Source organism: Echiichthys vipera (genome assembly GCF_963691815.1).
Source record: "Echiichthys vipera genome assembly, chromosome: 11".
In the NCBI taxonomy this organism is placed as follows: domain Eukaryota; kingdom Metazoa; phylum Chordata; class Actinopteri; order Perciformes; family Trachinidae; genus Echiichthys; species Echiichthys vipera.
In genome coordinates, this window is record NC_139836.1 from 23,422,440 (window position 1) to 23,439,677 (window position 17,238).

Here is a 17,238-nt window from a genome sequence, read left to right on the forward strand (position 1 = left end):
AAATGCCCCAAAAAGCAAGTAAGTGGACCTTAAGTTTCTTTTTGCACACTACTTAGTCTTACATTTCAAAATTTTAATACAACACCACCAGGTCCAAGAAAAATATATGTAAATACCTACATAAGCAAATAGTTGATTTACTAATTACGATAAGAAGTCTGCTTATATTTTATTGTACCAAATGATTTTTTGCAAAGTGATAATAGTCAAATTTATTTACATAATAATTATATTAAAAATAGACCAGTAATATGCTTTTAGCAGTTGAATTTCAGTGAGAAAAGGTTATTTATTCATGTATTTTTATCACATAATAAACTTTTACAAACATCAATATGTTCATGAAAGACTTCATTAGCTCAGTTCTTCAACTAACTTACTATTCCCTTTGCGTTTTCCTTTCTTCAAGCTCTCCGCAACTACAGTCTTTGCTTTCTCCATGCTGCTCCTAACGCTCTCTCTTTTACTGTGTTCGTTCCACAACTCACAAGCTAGTCTACGAATCCCGTGGCCGTTGTCCAACACCCAGGCTTGAAAGAATTCACACTTCTTGCTTGCCAGGAAGTACTTCTGTCTCCTTGCGCCTTCCTCTCCTTCTTTAGAGAGGGCAACTCTGGCCTGGGAGAGCACTGAGCGAAGCTGACTCAAGGCTGCCAGGCAGTATCCTGTAGTATCCTTTCTGTCTCGGCCGGAAACGATGTGAGCCACGGCTTCCACCGCCCTGGCTGGGGCAAGAGGATCCTCCTTGTCGAGATAACCTCCACCCAAAATGAGAGTTTCTCCACAGTCTAAAGCCTCTTGGACGCAGTTAAACACCCTGCTTGAGTTCAGCGCCTCAGACAGAGCGAGAATCATGTCACAGAACTCAAACATCAGTGAATCGGTGTCATTGTTAAACCGGCACAGGGTAAAGGTGTAGCCTAAGAGTGCATTGACCAAACCGTAGCATACAAGGGGAGATGGATTTGCACATAAGGAACTCAATTTGGGGATTTTTGCAGAAATTTGAGGCACACCGGGAACTGTTCTGTTTCCTTCTTTAATCTTTCTCAGATCTTTAGCTGATTTGCCCGGATTACGAACAAGTTCTTGTGATATCTTGACTACATTGTCAGCATCCTGTTCAGCCACAGTTGTTGAATTTTCTTTCTCCATTTTGCACACTTCCATTTCCAGGACCTCCACCAGAGCTCTGCCGCCGTCCTCGTGCTCCTCCCACCATGGCTTCCACAGGGGTACCAGCCCGCCAAGAGCTCCACCCTTCATCAGATCCATAAACTCCTCTTTCTCTTTACTGTTGAGAAGTTCCCACAGCTCCTCCTCTGAAAGAGTGTCAATATCCAGCCCTGAGAGTCGATCAGTCAAGTCCGGCTCACCTTCTGCACCTTCTCCTTCATCTACGTCTCTGTGCAGCAGCTCTCCTCCTCCAATCTCTTCAAGTTTCCTCAAAATAGCCTCAATCTCTGTTTCACTCCCTTCTCCAGACTGCTGAAGCTCTGCTAACCTGGACAGGAGCTCCACAACCTGCACTTTCTCTGATGCATCTCCTTCCCCTTCATCTGCTTCATCTGACACAACACCAGCGCCCTTTAACACACTTTCCATCCCCCCATCTGTCTTTTCCGCCTTTTGTCTGAGTCCCAGAAGAATCTCCTGCATTTTATTCCTCCCTTCACTCTCTGTTTTCCCCATATCCTTCAACTCTTTCAGAACAGACTCCTTGTAAAACTCCTCAGAGCACACGGTGTGATCTGGGCTCTGGTAGCAAGCCAAGCCGCAGTAAGGCAGGTTACACCGAGGGCAGGTGTAACAAGAGGGCTTAGATTTACACAACATGCAGACTGCACTCCTCCTGGCTCCTTCTTCCTCTTGTGTCTTGGCTGGAGAGAGAAATTCCTCTTGTCCAGAAGCAGCAGCTCCTCTGGACGGGAGCAGAAGTCCATCTCTGGTCACTGTGTCGGGGTCTGTGTCGGTCCACTCCTCCCGTGGACCGATGTCCGTCAGCAGACTCCTCACAGACGGAGGAAGTCTCCGTCTAATTAATGGATTCATCGGTGGTTGAACGGGTGAAGCACGAGAGGAAGCAGTTCAGGTCCAAAAGACGTAACCTAAGAATTAAACAAAAGGAAATTACAGTAGTTAATTTAGTTAGGAGGGATGTAAATAATCCTTAGTTACGAATCTGTCGCAAAGTGGGTTTGACAGTTCAGTGCTAACGTTAGCTACGAACACAAAAAAGTGCTTTTTACGTGGTTTTACATCCGTGAAACGCTTTAAATCACTTAAAAACTCGCCAAGAGGGCTTTGGCAACGTCCACTGTCAATATAACACACTTTCTTCGCCGTTAATAGCTTCGAAAAAACTAAATTTACTTACTTTCAAGCATTTACACGAACGTTTCACGTTTGTTGTCCCGTCGCCATGTCGCTCTTTGATGACGTCGACTTAAAGCCGCACTTACCCATCACTGTACTACTCATTCATCCGTCTTCAACCGCTTGTCCCTGATGGGGTCGCGGGGGGCTGGAGCCGATCCCAGCTGACATCAGGCGTGAGGCGGGGTACACCCTGGACAGGACGCCAGTCTATCGCAGGGCACATAGAGACGAACAGAGACAGACAACCATTCACACCTACGGGCAATTTTACAGTCATCAATTAACCTAACATATAATAATAATAATAACAACAATAATAATAATGATAATTATGTCACCCAAGTATTCATTTACTGTACATATTTATAAAGAAACACTCAAAAATATACATAGCAATAACAGTGATATGATGACATGATAAAACTGTTATCAATCATGGATAATCCTCTCCACCCTCTCCAACTCACACTGGTCAGACAGCGGAGCACCTTCTCCTAAAGGCTGCTTCAGCTTCGCTGTCGTAGCAACAGATTCAGGAAATCTTTCCTGCCACAATCCATCACTGTATATAATAACGCTCTCACCTCTGCCTGACAGAGAACTCTGCTCTCTCTACTGTTTTTTTTTTTTGTATATATTATTATTGTTTATTGTTTATTTTTATTTGCTGACCCACTACTGCTGTTACAAAATAATTTCCCAGTCTGGGATCATTGAAGTAATTCTATTCTATAATCTTACATGTTAAGTTGTATAATAATACGTTTATTTGATTAAAAAAAACCTTTAACAAGTCACAAAGGGCTTCACACGATAAACTTACTATTATTAAATATGAGCCAAACCGTAAGATGAGTAAAATTAAAAAGAAAGAGGCTAGAAACTAACACAGTTACCCTATGAATGTATCAAGGTAAGCACCTTTTAACAACTCCTTAAAAGTGCTTTACATAAAACATGAAAATCATTGGAAAGAAACACCTATACAATGACATTAAATATAAAATAACATTCAGATAATATCATTATAAAAAATAAGAACAAGCAAACAAAATAAAAATAAATAATCCCAATAATATTAAAGGAATAGAAGTTACAGTGCAATTCATACATTGTGTTTATTTATTGAAAGGCAGCGGCAAACAGAAAGGTCTTCAGTCTTGGTTTAAAAGAGCTGAGAGTTGCAGCAGACCTGCAGTTTTCTGGGAGTTTGTTTCAGATATGTGGTTCATAAAAACTGAACTCTTGCTCTCCATGTTTAGTTTTAACTCTGGGGACAGGGAGCAGACCTGTCCCAGACAATCTGAGAGGTGGTTGGTTCACAGCGAAGCAGATCGGAAATGTATTTTGGCCCTAAAACATTCAGTGCTTTGTTAAGAGAAGTTACCCAACAGATTATAAAACCTTCTTCAATAATAATAATAATAATAATAATAATAATGATATAATGTCTTGCAAGTATTTGTGTAATGTCCATATTTGTAATGAAACACTCAATAATATCAGAAAGCATGATAAATAATATTACATTAAAGTCCATTCAGTAGCTGTTCTGGAGCTTTTTACAGACCACATCAAGGAGAATCCAGGTGAAAAGAACACATCCTTACAAATATAATAAAACAATCTATTGCCATCTTTGCAGCTTTCTTCTTCTTTCTTCCATATATGGCAACGTAAGGACAAGTTAGTCTTGTTCAGTCCCCAAAAAACGGGACAATTGTTTTATGTCTATGTACCTTTACACCTTAACCAAGTAGAGTCTTCCAAAATCTACTGCCATTACTTTGTTATTGCATCTGTTCAGCTGTCTTGAAACCTGTAAAGCGGTTAAATGTTCATAAACCAATACTCAAATAAAATCTTCTCATTGTGAACTGCTGAACTACAGAGTGAAAGAGACTATAATTTTGTTCCATTAGGCCTAAGTGGTGGCACTGCCCGCACAGCTGAATGTCTTGTTTAGGATGATTGATTGTGAAAATGAGCTTATCCACACTCTTCACACTCACGCTGGAATATTGTAATGTTATTTAAGACAGAGTGTCTTTGATGTTGGAAAGCATCCAGGCAGATTTGAATGAATCATCAAAGGCATGTATGCGTGTCACAATCTGACTAACTGTCCCTCCATCTAACTTCCTGTCAATCTTAAGCATGTCTGTGTATATGTGCGTCTTCCTGTCTCTGCTGTGTGTCTACATCTCCCGTGGGGCTGTTTGCTATGAGGTGATTGTCTCCTGCAGGAGGTCAAGCATGGTAAAGGTCATGCAGGTGGGGAGCTGTCAGATGGCTGTCCACCCCTCACTGGGCCAAAGGGTTCCCGTGCCGCCTGTCAGAGCCCGTGGGGAAAGGGGGAGGAGGAGGGGGGTCTGAGGTCGACGTGTGCCATGCTGTCTTGGCCCCGCCCCTGGCTGCCGTGCCAGCAGTCCTGGTTGGGTTGCTGCCTCCTCGTGTCTCCTTTATTCTTCTCTGGCATGTCCTGTGACATGTTAGTACCCCCAACACTAAATCCACAAGCTTTCCTACTGACTGTTAGACTGATGATATGTAGTAAAGCAGATTCTCATTCAGGTCAGGAAAGTTTTTTGTCCTCTTTGCATGAGCCTAGGCACAGGTTTGGTATATTTGCTTTTAGTTGGCAGTATAATGACAGACATGAAAGACTGGTATGAGATGAAACAACCTGCCAGAATTGGACACTAGGATACCCCAGTAGGACAATTTATGTAGCTCTGAAAGCCTACATTTATAGCCAATGTAATAATAATAATAATAATAATAATAATAAATAACCAAAGAAAAAACAGAACACAGATGCACGGTGCAAACTCATATATACATACATACACACACACACACACACACACACACACACACACACACACACACACACACACACACACACACACACACACACACACACACACACACACACACACACACACACACACACACACACACACACACACACACACACACACACACACACACACACACACACACACACACACACACACACACACACACACACACACACAGTCTCTTTTGGTTGGCCTGTGATGCCAGATCCTTGTGGGCTGACAGGTGACAGAACAGTCTACATCAACATAGGTCTACTCTTATACTGCACACACACACACACACACACATACACACACACACACACACACACACACACACACACACACACACACACACACACACACACACACACACACACACACACCCTGCTGATGTACAGTAGACAGCTCCAGACATACCAGAGCTGGACATGCCCAAAAGGCAGAGCCTGTTCCCTGTCACCTATCAGCTGGTGGCAGACAGTGGAGTATTAATGTTTCACATTAAAGTGAAAAATGTACTGTTGTGTTCTCACGATATCATAACATAAAATATGATACGATACTATACAAAATAGTTTATTAATCCGCCAGGGGGGAAACTTACAGGAGAAGACGTACATATCTAAAGGCAATACAAAATAAGGATAGAGCGTATAGTAAATGAAAAAATAAAAAAATGTACTACCATGACTTCACTAATATATGACAAATCAACTTATTCATGAACACAAACATCATCCCAGTCATCAACATGAGATCATCATCATCAACAGTAGCAGTCATGTTCATTAAAAACCTTGCAGTGCAGCAGGGACCAATGACTTACTGTATCTCCCTGAAGAGCACCTGGAAATGCCAAGCCACCACTTACAGCTCCTCAGCCTGCGATGGACAATGTACATTGGATGATTCTCCTTTTGGAAGGGCTGTAACATGAGATGACATGTTTGACGTGTGTATATAACTTTAGTCCAGGAAAGTGCACCTCAATAATTAAAAATGTCTTCTACAGGAGTGCCCTGGTTTGCAGCAGCACATATAACATACTGCACAACACAGGAGTTTCCTTACATATAACAAACATATAAAGAAATATAAAGGGAGTAATCAAAGATAGAGAAAATCAGATCTGAGTAGAAAGATTTAAAACGAGAGAATAACAGGAGTCAATATACAATTACAATGAAATGAAAGTAGATACACAATCGGTTTTAATTGTTGAAAAATAAATACATGAAATGGATAAATAAACTCATAAAACTGATGACGCTGGAGATCACGATACATCCGAAAATATCAAAGGTCTCCATTTGTGTGTGTGTGTGTGTGTGTGAGTCAGTGAGTGTTGAAAGGTGTATCGAGCAAACTCTCAACTGAAACCTGACATAGCAACAACACTCTCTTTCACCCTCACCCTCTCATCCTCCTTTCATCTCTCCTCCATATACCTTTTTTCATGAATGAACCCAGGAATGTAAGACTCAGCTCCCAAGGATGAAAGCATCAATGTACACCCTCAATAATTCATCTCCAGGATCTATTATTTACCTATTATTTTCACCTCTACACAACACTGTCTCCTCCTCTTCCCCCTCCTCCTCCTCCTCCTCCTCTTTCCTTCTCTCTGTCTTCCTTCCTTTAATTGACAACCTTTGCCAGGTCAGTCAGTCCATATAAACAAATCCCTGTTTCCTATGTACCTCCTTGATCTGCCCCAACCAATGGACTCTCCCTCTGAGTGTGTGTATCTATGTGTGAGTGTGCTGGGTGCAGTGTGGCGTGTGATGTGCTAAAACACAGGTAGATGGAGCGGTAGCCTCTCAGTGACCTAAAGCGGCTGTTGACAGCAGTGACAGTGGAAACAAGCAGGAAGAAGGAAAAAGAAACCTTGCAGCACTCCAGAAGTCAACCTTCTCTCTATCTCTCTCGACCCAGGCAGGAAATAGAGGGTCTAGTGTTTCACAGTAGCCCACACCAGTGATTTAATGTACTTTTATTCTTTCTACATCAGTGGCTTTATGTACTGTTATTTTGTCACTTGAGACTTTGGACTTTTTCTAGCTTAGTCAGTCATGTACAGGTTATCTCTCCCTCTCTCTCACCTCTGACTATGTGTACTTTAAACTATTGTTTTAGGCAGTTCTTCATTTGTGTTACGGTGCTATTAAGAATGTTTTTAGAATGAAATACTTTATATGACTGTATTAGAAATTTTGTTAATGACTTGTAATTTGTGGCATATTTTATGTGGCCTGTTTTAGGTTGTTTGTCTGTAACTCATGGCTATTGCCACTTATCTTAGCTAAAACCCTATTCAAGAATAAATATTGTTTTCTATCTCAATTAGGTTTGGGCTAAATAATGGTTAAATAAATCAATTTATTTTTAAATAACACATGATTATGTCACTTTTGAATTCTGAAGAATAAAAGCCAATATCAAATGTGAAACAGTAGAATAGGTCAGGAAGCTAAAGGAGTATACGGTGTTTCTCAAATAAAAAAATAATTTAAATGACAATATAAAGAGCATTCATTGTTAAAAAGAAAATACTGAACAAATGGAAGGAATGAAAAAAGAGACAAAAGCAAGCAATCATCATCGAGAAGACATTATTTTGGGTTAAATTATATGGGAAATGTTTTGTTTTTACATTATATGGAAGACACACTCCCAGTGTTGCTCTGTCAGAGTGGGCCAGCTTGTATAAAAGCAGGTCGTGAAACAAGCAAAAAGCCACTGGGAATAGTGTTTGTAACATGCCTGTCCTAGAGTGACAGACGTGATGAAAACTTGTGGAGTGATGGCATTTAAACCAGGGGTGTACATTTAGACAGACATTATTCAAACCCACTTGACTTGAATTCTATAGCCTGTGTGACTCCTGTTTTTCTGTTTCTGTTTATAACAATTCTGACCTCTCTGTTTTCTCATGAATGGTAAAAAAACAATACAAAAAAACCCTGAGTGAGACTTCCATGTTTTTCCCTCCACTTCCCCTTCTCCATCACACCATTCCCGCAGGAGCAAACCTGAGACTGGCAGTGTATCTGTGTATCACCCGCCTTCCTCTGTCTAACCTCCGGCCCCGCCTCCTTCCATCCCCACGAGAGGGAGCAGCGGATCAAGAAAAGGGGAGGAATGGAGGGAGGAGCGAGGGAGCGAAAGAGAGAAGTGTGTCTGTGTCCCAAAGGATTGGTCTCTGTCTGTCTAAATCAGGAAGTGAGAATGTGACAGCAGGAGAGGCAGAGCAGAGACATCCCTTCAGTGTGTGTGTGTGTGTGCGTGTGTGTGTGTGTGTGTGTGTGTGTGTGTGTGTGTGTGTGTGTGTGTGTGTGTGTGTGTGTGTGTGTGTGTGTGTGTGTGTGTGTGTGTGTGTGTGTGTGTGTGTGTGTGTGTGTGGACCTTGTTGAGCTTAGGTGTCATATATGTGAAGATCACAGTTTCAAGCTAGTGGCAACCAGGGATGACGCTCTAAATCACTGAAATGCCAGAGACAACTGTGCTGTGATATGTTGTGTGTATATGCGTTTGTGTCTTTTGGGACATTTGATGGAGATTAATACCACTTTTAGAGTCTGAGAGGGAAAATGTTATCAAGTATGTCACCTTGGAAAAAAGTGACATTGTTCTTCATCTAGACCCTGATGTACACACACACACACACACACGTACACACACATACACAGCTCTGTCGACTTGAACTCAGGTACCCCTTCTTCGACACAACATGTAATATTAATTATAAAGCAATAATGTTTAGGTTGGTTTGGTCAATTGCATGCGTACTGTATGTTTCAACCATTTATCTACATCTTTTAGCTTTATTTTAACTATTTATGTGAACTATTTCAAACATTTATCCGATTCATTCAACCCTGTTAAGTTACTTTGGACTAACTATTCTATGCTATTCTTTTATAGATTAATTCAGCTGTCTATTCCAACCATTTTTCATTTGCTTCAACTTCATTTATTAGCTACTTTTAGAAGAGACCTCTCCTGTCCACACTGCATTTTCATTCCCAAGCCAAGTCAAAAACAGACTGAGTTACAACTAGAAATGACTTCTCAACCATATGTTACTTGTATTTACTTTTTCACATTCTCAACACTATTCAGGTGTTTTTTAAGCTTAGCTAAGCAACTCTTCAATTGTTCTGTACTCCCTGATAACTGAAGTCCCCTTTTGCAGTGCAATCAATCAATATATTTGTCATGTAAAAACGTACAATTCCGGTGGAACGTATTAGTGCCAGTTCTTTCAGTTCATCCATTAAAACAGTAATAATAATAATAATAATAATAATAATAATGATAATAAATATAATAGTAAATGAGTACCCCTGTTGGGAATCACTGATCTAGATCATGCGTCATGCACAGTATCCAAGGCATATGTACAAACACGAACTGTGTGGATGAATAATTAGATAGACGCAGGGCTGTCTCTCTGTTTACCCTCACACATAAAGCTGCATGAATGTAGGCCAACTCACTGTCAGCTTCACATCCCTCGCAGCCCAGTCAAAACAACACACAAGTCCATGTCTCCTCGTATTCATCAACCTCTATCTATCTCTTGTTACCTCTATCTATCTTTAAAATCTTTCTTTCGTGAGGTGTGAGTCATGACGAAATGTGTAGCAGATCAACAAAACAACTGCTCCTGTGATTGGGGGCACTCTCACACAGTGATGTTGATACAGTTATAGTCACATCATTATATCCGTATTAACAGGGGAAACCCTTCACGCTCTAACACCTATGCCTTCACCGCATGCTATCTCCAACATCTGATGTGTGTTCTCATTTATTGTGTGTGTGTGTGTGTGTGTGTGTGTGTGTGTGTGTGTGTGTGTGTGTGTGTGTGTGTGTGTGTGTGTGTGTGTGTGTGTGTCTCATTGTAGGTTGACAGATGAGGCTCGACACATATTCATAGTATGTTCAGAGTAATAAGTTTCACAAAATGTTTACTCAATCTTCTATTCTATATGTCGCGCACTATAGATGTTTTTTTAATTGGGGAGACCACTAAGAATCATTGAAGATGTGGAGAGTCGGTCCATAGTCAGACGGGATTTGCCAATCTCCAAAACATTCGCTACTTTCGAACAAACAAATGAGTGATTCAAACTATACCAACTTAACAAAAATTAAGTTGTTGTTGGAGCATTTGCTGTTATAGCAGACTAATGCTTCGTTTCCATGCATTGTTCAGTTCAACTCCACTGTACTTCGTTTCGTGTTTTTCATAACGATACTGTTTGAAAGTGGCGTGACATAATTTTCATTGTGACACCGTCTGGATCCTTTCATCAGGAGCGATGTGTCCATGTCTTTGCGATGGGTTCGCGTAGGATGTCCCGTGTCGCACTAGTGACAATTCTCCCTGACCAATCAGTGGTCTGCAGTGTATTGACTCCACTTTTTGTATTGACTCACCTTGCTTGGAGGTGGTACCAAAAAGTACCAGGTACTATCCACAGCTTTAGTCAGTGGAAAACCCAAAAAGAGTGTGTTGGGTTCTTTAGCTGTCATATGTCGTGTGTGCCTAAGCCTATAGGATAAGTGTTAATGTCGGCATGCTTAATCTTAAAAACAATTTTAAAGATTATTTTTTTGGTAGTTTTCCAAGCCTTTATTATAAATGACGGACAGGAAATGGGGTTAGAGAGAGAGTGGGAGACATGCAGCAAAGGACCGCAGGTCAGAGTCAAATCTGCGGCCGCTGCCTCGAGGACCTCCAGCCTCTTTACATGGGGCGACTGACCACTCATCCACCGGCTGCCCCACTCAATGACAATGCTGATGTTTCATAGATATATGATAAGGCATGGATATGGTGAATAAGCCCAAAACACAAAGTGTTGTTTAGGCTGCAATGTCATTAGTTTTACAGTATTTGGTCATAAATTACTCAACAAACATACTACAAAAAGTTAAGGGATCTCAGAAGTTATTACAATTCACCCTGAGGGAAACATGAATGTCTGAATCCCATTTCATTGCAAGACAAAGCCATGGCACCAAAACTCCTCCTTAATTTTATCCATATTGATGTGATTGTCTCTGAATTTACAGTTTATATCATATCATATTTATTGTAGTTTGTAATGAGCATTAACGTTACGTTTTATAAACCGTCTTTTGTCAACATACTGCCCTCCTCATCCCCTGTTTACCAAATTACATTTACATCCACATATTTTTCATTATGTGAAGCTCTTTGTAAGCAATTGATCTGATCACAAACCCAAACTCTGATAGAAGTGACAGCATGAAACAATCTATTGCAATCTATTGTGCATGATAATGTAAAACAGTTAAATACAGATAAAACAGGTAAAATATCACAAAATATTATCAGTTGACAGCACCAGGAGGGATAATTCAAAGGCAAAGATCACACACATCATACATACAAATACCATCCAACCACACACACTGAACAAAGGACAGTGTATGTTTACCTTGAAGGCGAGGTATAAGGCAACACAATGGAACTCTTTCAAATATTGAGAAGGGACAGGGGAACACTTGGCATTTTGGGCATGCACATAATCACACACTCTGACTGTGTTAGTGTTAGCCGGAAAAGGTTGTGTGTTAGTGTGTTTGACAGCTCTCTGACTCTGGCTGCGATGTTGACATTAGTGGACCAGGACACATCACCTCTGCTTTGGGAAAAGGCCTACGGTGAGCCTGCCCTCAAGCACAGCACGGGGTTTTCTGTGTGTGTGTATGTGTGTGTGTGTGTGTGTGTGTGTGTGTGTGTGTGTGTGTGTGTGTGTGTGTGTGTGTGTGTGTGTGTGTGTGTGTGTGTGTGTGTGTGTGTGTGTGTGTGTGTGTAGTTAGTATGTACAGTCTTTGTAAAGTAAAAGCAACACAGACATCTACAATGTTTTAAGCACCTGTTCATGCCAGAACAGATTAATGTATCGCTCTCCAGTGCATATTTGTGTGTGTCTGTGTGGTCTGGGTTTTCAGATGTTCTGTCTTGCAGGTGCGAGTACTCTCCTGGAGTGCAGCTTTACTTCATGCTGAAATGTTATAGAACCTTTAATTCCACTTTCCAACGCAAACATGGAGACAGAACAATCTTTGAAACCTTTCCCTGCTCTAATCTTCTCTTTCACCCATTAGCATAATGACTTCAGAGCACAAGGAGCCTCCGCCTTCCCAGAGTGTTGATTTTCACCTTGTGCAAGCCTGTTGTTGACTTCACTTTCTCACGGCTGTCCGGGAAATCCAATCCGATCAAGATTTATATTCTGCAAATTATCACCATGCCAACTCTGGAGAATTGAGTGGATGGAAGAGGACAGCGAAACACAAACAAACAAGCATGTAGATGAATAGTCGAACGCTGATGTCAGCAACATGCCTGTCATCATTAGAGCAGACACAGGCCCTCTCAAGCGTGGCATGAAATTGGTACGCAGGAAAATATAGAAAAGGTCAACAAAAATGATACAGAGCAAACTAATGGGGAATATTATTCATACATCGGAAATCTACATCAACCCTACATTCATTGTTTTTCTCTCATTCTCTCCTGCATCTGTGTGTGTGTTTGTGTGTGTGTGTGTGTGTGTGTGTGTGTGTGTGTGTGTGTGTGCGTGTGTGTGTGTATGTGTGCGTGTGTGTGTGTGTGTGTGTGTGTGTGTGTGTGTGTGTGTGTGTGTGTGTGTGTGTGTGTGTGTGTGTGTGTGTGTGCACACGTGTTTTTGTTGTGAGCACATGTATGAAGTCTCTTTTTTGACATATGTGGTGTGGAATGTCAGGCATGTCTCGTCACATTAGGGAGCAGCGAGGAGGACATTGTCTGCCATTGCGCTCCGGTGAAGGCGCCTCAACAATGGATACCACCACCCTTCAACTCCGCCCCAAAGCCTTGGCACTTATCAGTTAGAGGATCCGCGTTTCCCCAGGGGGGACGATTGGGGGTGGGGTTGCTTGTGAAAAATCTGGCCTGGGGTGATGTGGGTGAGACAACTTTTGAAAAACTGAAGAGGAAGCAGTTTTGGTTGAAGGTGATGATTATGTGAAATGTTCTCTGTGATGCCTTACTGCCTGTTTGCTGCTCATGTGTTGCAGGTTTGGGATTCAGCTCAATGTACAGTCCATGCTGTCCAGCCTCAGCATAGGATTCTGTTATTGACAACTTTATTGACAACTTAGTCTTTTTCTGTCTTTACATTAATCTCTGATTCTCTCTCATCTACCCATCGCTCAAACTACCTCTTCCTCCTCTTTTCCTCCCTCTCTTAGTTTCGCTTAGATCTCCTTCTGACCTTTGACATCCATCCATACATCCACCAGCCCTTTGGTGTCTTGTCCATCCCTGTATCTGTCTCCTGTCCACCCTCAAGTCACACTCTTAATCCCAACCACCATCTTCTTATCCTCAACCCTTCCACCTCTCTATCCTTGGGCCTGATTGCTGTAGATGGATGTAGCAGGTCTGTCACAGGGTGGCGAAGCTGTCGTTCACTGTGCATGTGCATGTATTTGTGCGTGTGTGTGTGTATGGTGAGAGAGGCGTGAAGGCAGCTGTCACGCTGTCTCAGGATCATATGCTGGCTGTCAGACATGCTGTAAAGTAACTGACATCCAACCAGCAAAACACACACACACACACACACACACACACACACACACACACACACACACACACACACACACACACACACACACACACACATACACACACACACACACACACACAAACACACACACACACACACATGAGTACACACTACTAAATTATGCTGCAAATCTAATCCAGCTTTTATATTTTTGACAAATTGACAAAAACTGAAAGTGACTTTAGTTACAGTAGCATTCACTCACATATTAAATGTGTTTCAGTTGAATCCCACATAGGGAAGCACCAGAAGCTTGTCAGTCCTTTTTCACGAGAGACTGTGTGACAATCTGGTTCTCAACCAAAAATCGGACACATGTGCCAAAGTGTCTTTGAGCAAGACACTGAAATGCTGCCACCTCCAGGGACGTTGACCCTGCTCCGTAACATCTGTTGACAGAGGTCAAGTGAAGAGAGGAGTTCCCTCAAGGATCAGTAAAGAGGTGTATTATTTTATTCATTATTCATGAATCATGCTTGTTCCACAAAGCAGTTTTCAATGTCAACAATATCAGTTAATAAACATTGTGTTATAGCTTGTTCAACTGTGGGATTGGAGGAAAAACAATCACTGCACCAAACCTACGCTATCACTTTTCAGCTGGAATGCATGTGTGTGTGTTGTGGGACTTCTTAGGAGAAGGTGGACATCTCATCTCTTCAGGTCCTGTTCAGGTAAATTCACACACCACTGGGCACACCATCGACCCCCGCCCACCCCGCTTCTTCTTCTTCTTCTTCTTCTTCTTCTTCTTCTTCTTCTTCTTCTTCTTCTTCTTCTTCTTCTTCTTCTTCTTCTCTTCCCAATATCTTTATCTGGAAATGTTTGTGTATGTGTGTGTGTGTGTGTGTGTGTGTATGTGTGTGTGTGTGTGTGTATGTTAGTTTCTGATGTCCAGTGAGACAGGGGAGGCGGGCAGGTCTCCATTGGCCACAGCGCAGCTGTCATTTCAGGTTAGTGCAGGCGAGAGGTGGCTGAGGAGGAGGTGCAGAGGGATAAATAAGTGAAGAGGCTGCAGACTGGACTCATGTTAAATGTAGAAAGGCTAACGGACCAGACTGCTGTTGAGCTTTGTGTGTGTGTGTGTGTGTGTGTGTGTGTGTGTGTGTGTGTGTGTGTGTGTGTGTGTGTGTGTGTGTGTGTGTGTGTGTGAGAGAGAGAGAGAGAGAGAGAGAGAGAGAGAGAGAGAGAGAGAGAGAGAGAGAGAGAGAGAGAGAGAGAGAGAGAGAGAGAAAGAGAGGGAGACAGAAAGTGAGAGGGAGAATGTGTATGATTCTACACGCGCACACAGGCACTACAGAGGACCTGCTGCCTGTCCCGCTGAGCTTCCAATTAGCACACACCACTAGAGCAAGACACACACACACAGGCACACACGTACACAAACACACACTGGGGACCCTAGAGAGAGGCCTCAAACCTGCCTGTCAGCAGCTGTTAGATCACACTGCACTGGGCCGACACCACAACACACACACAGGCACACACAGACACACATATACACACAGAGACACACACAGACACACACACACACATACACATTCATATTCATATTCATATTCTCATGACTCTAAATTCTTAAACATACACACAAAAGGTGAATTTCCTACAAAATGAAACTCATTTATAACAATGTTGTCTTCTCAAACTGGTATTTTGTACAGACACGACCACAACCAGTAAGTTACTCATGTACCAACCATCTGCACCAATTCTGCTAAAATACAAGCATATTTCCTGCTTCACACTCTTTTTTTTCCAAACACTACACACACTTCTCTTAATTTGCCCCAATATTCATGAAAAATAGCTCTTGTCTTCACTCTGCCATTCAAACTGCTAAACTTAAATTTCATTCTGACTGCTCACATGGACAAATACATGTTGCACAATTGTTCAATCGGCAATCATAGCTTCAGCAATAACATGGCCACAGGTAAGCTCCTTTGTTTTGGAACAATGGCTGCTAACCAACGTAGGAGAGAGCGGCTTAACAAGTAGGAATAAGAGGTGAAAGAGGAAATTCAAAGAGAGCCATAACCTCTGATGAGATTCAGGCCACCACACCAACATTTTTTTCTGCATGGAGATGGAAGGTCTATGGGTGCAATCCCTATACGCGCACACCTGTTCTGCAAGCTGAAAGATGCACAGATATAGCTATAGAGCTTTTCAGGGTTTGATTCACCATAGAAAAGTTTGTCAGGTCAATGTGAAACACACACACACACACACACACACACACACACACACACACACCATGTTATTTACACAAAGCATTATCACTCAGAGCACACAGCATTGCCTATTTTGTCCTTGTGCATATTTTAATGTCATCATCAATAATGGACATGTACCCATTCTGCAGTAGGGCAAGCTAGGATCTTACAGTGCTAAAACACACAGACTGATTTGTTAGTTTAGTGAGCCTATTAGAGTTTGCTAGTGAGCCTCACTCTCCGATTGGCACAGACCTCTGCACAGTGTCGACTTTAATGCGATTTCTGAACAGAAAGCCTCCACAAGGCCAAACAGCGTAAGCTAAGCTTTACTTAAGTCACTCACTCTCCGTCAAGGTTCTTTTACCATACATTTTACATCCATTCTCATTCATGGTGGTTACATCACGATGTGCACACTGTAGCAATAGACCGAGATGTTTTTATGAACATTTTACTCATTGTTGGGATCAGAAATGTAATATTTTCTGATAGTTACATTAATGTCATCTGTAAATTGCTCTGTGATGTGACAGTTGGAGCTTTGTAGGACAGAATCAGGTTTCGATTTGTGTAACATCCTGTGAAAAAAAAGTACTGAATCCAACATCTGTCTATACAATCATGCAGCAAAATACAATATAGAAAAACTCCATTTGATTGATTGCTGCCTAATTCATGGTTGTGCTGAGATTCTTCTTGTTCGGCTCGAGGAAAGTCATCAGAATGTCTGGTGATGCTGAGAGATGGTAAAAAGTTACTGTCTTCAGACAAAGGACACCTCAGTTGGGTAAATGCTGATGAGGTCATCTAAAATGACAAACAATAAAAAAAAGAATTATATCACCCAGTTTGACGCCTCCTCAATGATTTTACATGTCTGCCTCATGCGTCACTTTCTTTTTCTTTTCTTATTTTTTACAGTACTCTCCCCCTTTCCTTGAACCCTCCGTCTCAAGAGCATCTTTCCATAAAACAAATCTACTGTACTGTACTGTCGGTGTGTTCCCTTGGGCGAGATCGATGTGACACCACAAACTCAGGGCCAGGCAGAAAAGCAGGCGGAGAAAGAGCTGAGACAGACGAGGAAAATGCAGAAACATAGGTGGTGGCCTTCTCTCTGCCTGCTCAGGGAGAAGATCG

At 41.8% G+C, this 17,238-nt stretch overlaps 1 protein-coding gene across 1 annotated transcript; it reads right to left on the minus strand.

Annotated features, from left to right (window-relative positions):
• Positions 1-354: 354 nt before the first annotated feature.
• On the minus strand, positions 355-2,422 carry znhit2 (zinc finger, HIT-type containing 2; the record flags this gene model as incomplete). Its single annotated transcript, XM_083923572.1, has 2 exons — positions 2,378-2,422; positions 355-2,108 (listed from the first exon to the last, which is right to left on the minus strand). Exon 2 carries the CDS (start codon positions 2,050-2,052, stop codon positions 355-357), a length of 1,698 nt encoding a protein of 565 aa, XP_083779698.1. The 5' UTR covers positions 2,053-2,108; positions 2,378-2,422.
• Between the last annotated feature and the right edge of the window lie 14,816 nt (positions 2,423-17,238).